Genomic DNA, 3,805 nt, shown 5'->3' with positions numbered 1-3,805 from the left:
GCCAACCCCTCCCTCGGTGGAGCCCCCCGGGAGCAGCCCCAGCAGCAGCAGGAGCCGGGAGTGGGGACAGGAGAGCACGGCCCTGACACGGGGCTGAAATGCGTCACTGGGGCTGGTGGCTGCTCGTGCTCTTCCCTATCAAATGGAAGCAATTAACGAGCTATTCAGCCTGCTGGAAGCTGGACACGGCGAGAGGGAACAGAGCAGGGATGGGCAAACCTCAAACAATGCAGACAGTCTGGGTGCTTGTCTAGGACAGACCCCAATTAACAGCTTTGCTCGGGTGGGGAGCAAATCCAGCACTGCCACGGGGAGCAGTCGTGCCAGGGGCTCTGGGGACCTCTCTGGAGTCCCCACTTCTCTCCTCCTGCTGTGTGTTTTCCAAGGATCACAGGGGAAATGACGCACAGCAAAGCAGAAGGCAGCTCCCCCTGCTCGGAACAGCAGCACAGAGAGCTGCCACCATCCCCTGAGCAGAGCACCCCAAAACCCCAGCACGCCCTGCCAGGCCAGGCCCAGGTGACACTCACAGCACTGGCCACGTCCAGAGTCTCCTGGTCACCCCCACGGGCTGCAGGACCAGTGGGTGAGGGCACCAGCCGTCCAGGGAAATGATGGGAATAATGCACAGCAGAGAGACTTGTGGCCATGCTCACACACTTGCAGGCGTTCCAGGCTGCTTGCAGGCTGTGGGGGAGAGGTGCAGCAGGGCCCCTTCACTCAGCATGGATTTGGCACCTTCCTGAAGTGTATGGAGGGGAAAACACAGCCAGGGCAGCCTCGAGCCTGCACAGCACACTCACACCTCACACCTCACACCTCAGTCCATCCCTCTGAGCCCGGGCTGGGACAGTCCCCACCCAGAGGGCAGGCAGGGAGGCTCGAGGGATTGGTTTGCTTCTCTCCAGGTCTATTTCTGGTGCCCACAGCTGAGCTGTGGGAGGTTTGGCACCTCTCTCCCCCTCCCTCCGGGGAGAGATGCATGAGGTGGGTGGGTGCAGCGCTTTGCTGCCGAGGGACTCGGGCTCTGCCTGGTGGTGTGGGGGCTCAGGGATGGGATGGGGGGAGTTGTGCTCCTGAGACACTGTCTGGGACCCCCATCCTGCCCCTTGTGGGGTCAGAGAGGGTCGTGGCTGTGGGGGATGAGGAAGGGGGTGCTCTGTGGGTGCCTGGGAAAGGCTGGTTGGAGGGCACAGAGCCAGAGCTCTCCTGGCCCCTGCTCTGCACAGGTACCTGCACCCCAGGTACCCCTTGCTCTCAGCTCAGAGGACATCCCAGCTGGCTGATTTTGGGAACACGGTGATGGCAAGGAGGGGGAGGTGTGTGGGGGAGCTCTCCCCTTCCAGCTCTGCCCCACCCTGGTCAGGATTCAGGGCCCAAAGATGGGGAGAGGAAAAAAAAGGGGCTCTGCAGGACAGAAGCAAGGGCAACAAGGGAGGGCTGCCCTGGCTTCTGTGCTCCAGGGGCTGCCTCGCAGAGCCAGGCTGGGTCATCCCCACGACTCGTGACGTGGCTGCCAAGTGTCCCCCCCCCCACCCCAAGAACCTGGGGGTGCAGGGCAGGTTGTCTGAGCAAAAGGTACGTGTTCAGAAACGCCTGTCTGGGCCAAACACCACAGCTTTGGAGCCACCAAACCCTTCTGTGCTTCACAGAACCTCCCCGTGCCCAGCTCACCCCCCAAGGGTGCATTTGCACGGGTTTGTGGTCCTGCAGGTCCCCACTGGGTCACCTGCCCTGGGGGGGGACAGCTCATGTCTGACGAGGACAACACGACAACAAGAGGGGGGAACAAGGCCACAGGTCCATCAACGGCAGCTCCAGGGCTTTGGGGACAGACAGGGACACCCTGAGGCCGAGGGCACTTCAGCATTGTCCTGCCCCAGGCGGGGATCCTGCGGGGAAGGGGGGGTCGGGTGGGAGCTCGTTGCCGTCTCCTTTCTCAGTGCTTCGATCTCCATGGTGACAAAGGGAACATGAGATCCAGGTTTAAAATATACTCTGCCTCCTGTTCTTCCCTCGGGCTGAGGAAGAGAGAGAGAAAGAGGGAGAGAGAGATGGGTCAGGGAGGTCAGACAGTGACTCTGCAGAGCAGCTGAGCCCTGAGGTGCTCTGGGTTGGCAGATCCTGAGCCCACAGCATGCAGGGAGGAGGGAGCTGTGCCTCAGGACACCTAAAAGTGGCTTTAGTGCTGTGGTAGGTGACAAGCAAGGCTGCCCCAGGGGTCATTTGTGGACTAAAGGAGGTAACAGGGAGCAGGTTTAGCTTTTCCCTATGTGGGACCCACAGGGAGTAACCCCAGTGCCAGCATGACCCCTGGCACCACTATGGAGAGGCCAGAGGGCTTTTCCCCCATCCTACCTGACTGCTGGAAGGCTGAGCCTCGGTATCCAGGGTCCTTCTGAAGCTGGATCTCCTTCAGGGAGAAGATGGAGGCATCTGGGCAGAGGGGGCAGAGAGAGGGGTCAGTCCAGCTGATTTACAAACCCAGAGCCAGGGGGGACAGCCCAGAGCTCTTCTCTCTCTCTCTCTCCTACTCCAACCCATCCCACCTAAATTACTTCTCGCTCTCACAGCCGTCCAGCTCCCACCTCACCCCGCTGCAGGAGCACCTCTGAGTGAGCAAAGACAAGGGGCTGCCAACCACCCCCTGGGGCCGCCCAGCAACCCCTTCTGCCCCACCCGAGGGGCCAGGCAGCACTTACTGTCAGGCAGGAGGTGCACCCTGTCTCCCAGACTCTTGAAGTAGGGGTGCTGCAGGGCTGCCTCTGCTGAGATCCGGCCCTTGGCTCTGTACTGCACAAATTCCCAGAGAGAGGACATTACACACAGTGTGCACATCTGGGCACCTCTGCCCATCTGGGCCACGTGCTGGGTGACAGAGCCAGCGATGGGGAGTGCAGGCGGTTCCCAGTGCCATTTGGAGCGGCACAGGGCACAGCACATGCCGTGGGAGCACGGGAAGGCACTGGCCACGCTGTACCTCACGGGTCATCAGCTCTGCGCCCTCTCGCTTGTGTGGGAGAGGACACAGGGTAAAGGGTTCACCATCCTTAGTGGGAGGTGCTTTGGGACAGCTGTAGGGCCACGGCTGGTCCTGCAGCCACAGCTCCTCTCCTGCCCAGTCCCAGTGAGGGCAGCCAGAGCACCTTCCCTGGAGCAAATCCCTTTGCCACCCACCCGGGCCACTCTGCCACTCACCAGAAGGAGGTTTGTCAGCAGGTCAATGCCTTCTGAGTCCAGCCTGAGAGAAAAAGGGAATAAAACCAGGAGATAGTCAAAGAATTGCACCTGGGGATGAGAGGCACTGCAACCTCCAGCACCACAAGGAGAAAATGAAACTGGTCTCCCCAGGCTCCCCTTTCCACCCAGCAAGAGCCCCCCTCCCTGGGTTTGGTGTCCCTGCTCCAGGAGGTACCTGGGGGCATGATTTATTAAGGGCTGGGCTCGGTACTGGGTGAAATTGTAAGCCTTGAACTCCTCGTTGGATGTTATCCCAGGCCAGGTATCTTCTGTGGGGGTACCTGGGAGGGGGGCAGAGGGAAACCTGTCACGGTCATTTGGTACAGAAAGAAAAGCCTCCTGAGTGGGGATCTCCTGTCCCCGAGAGAGAGGCCGTGGCTGGCGCTGCCCGGGGCAGCCAGCAAGAAGCAGCTCACCCTCAGCCCTCTGCCAGCCTGGAGGGGGGCTCTGGGCAGACTCTGCCCTCCCCTGCCTGTGCCAGACCACCCCTGCCCACCCCCTACTCACACCGGCCGTGCTACCCCATGCCTGCCCACCCCTGTTCCCTCCTGCCCGCCCCAGAGCA

The 3,805-nt window shown here is 61.3% G+C and overlaps 1 protein-coding gene across 1 annotated transcript in view; it reads right to left on the bottom strand.

Moving 5' to 3' along the window:
* Positions 1 to 1,334: 1,334 nt before the first annotated feature.
* The window catches only part of CDK18 (cyclin dependent kinase 18), an 11,618-nt gene continuing 9,147 nt past the window's right edge, over positions 1,335 to 3,805 (bottom strand). Inside the window, exons 11-15 of the mRNA XM_027901269.1 lie at positions 3,416 to 3,521; positions 3,199 to 3,241; positions 2,703 to 2,793; positions 2,359 to 2,436; positions 1,335 to 2,021 (exon numbers count right to left, since the gene is read on the bottom strand). Coding sequence (XP_027757070.1) covers positions 1,987 to 2,021; positions 2,359 to 2,436; positions 2,703 to 2,793; positions 3,199 to 3,241; positions 3,416 to 3,521 — 353 coding nt within the window. The 3' untranslated portion in view covers positions 1,335 to 1,986. The remainder of the gene's footprint in view (positions 2,022 to 2,358; positions 2,437 to 2,702; positions 2,794 to 3,198; positions 3,242 to 3,415; positions 3,522 to 3,805) is intronic.

This window comes from Empidonax traillii, unplaced genomic scaffold (genome assembly GCF_003031625.1).
Source record: "Empidonax traillii isolate 1590-97213 ecotype Southwest subspecies unplaced genomic scaffold, ASM303162v1 scaffold769:size436185, whole genome shotgun sequence".
NCBI lineage: Eukaryota > Metazoa > Chordata > Aves > Passeriformes > Tyrannidae > Empidonax > Empidonax traillii.
This window is presented reverse-complemented; position numbering and strand designations above follow the sequence as displayed.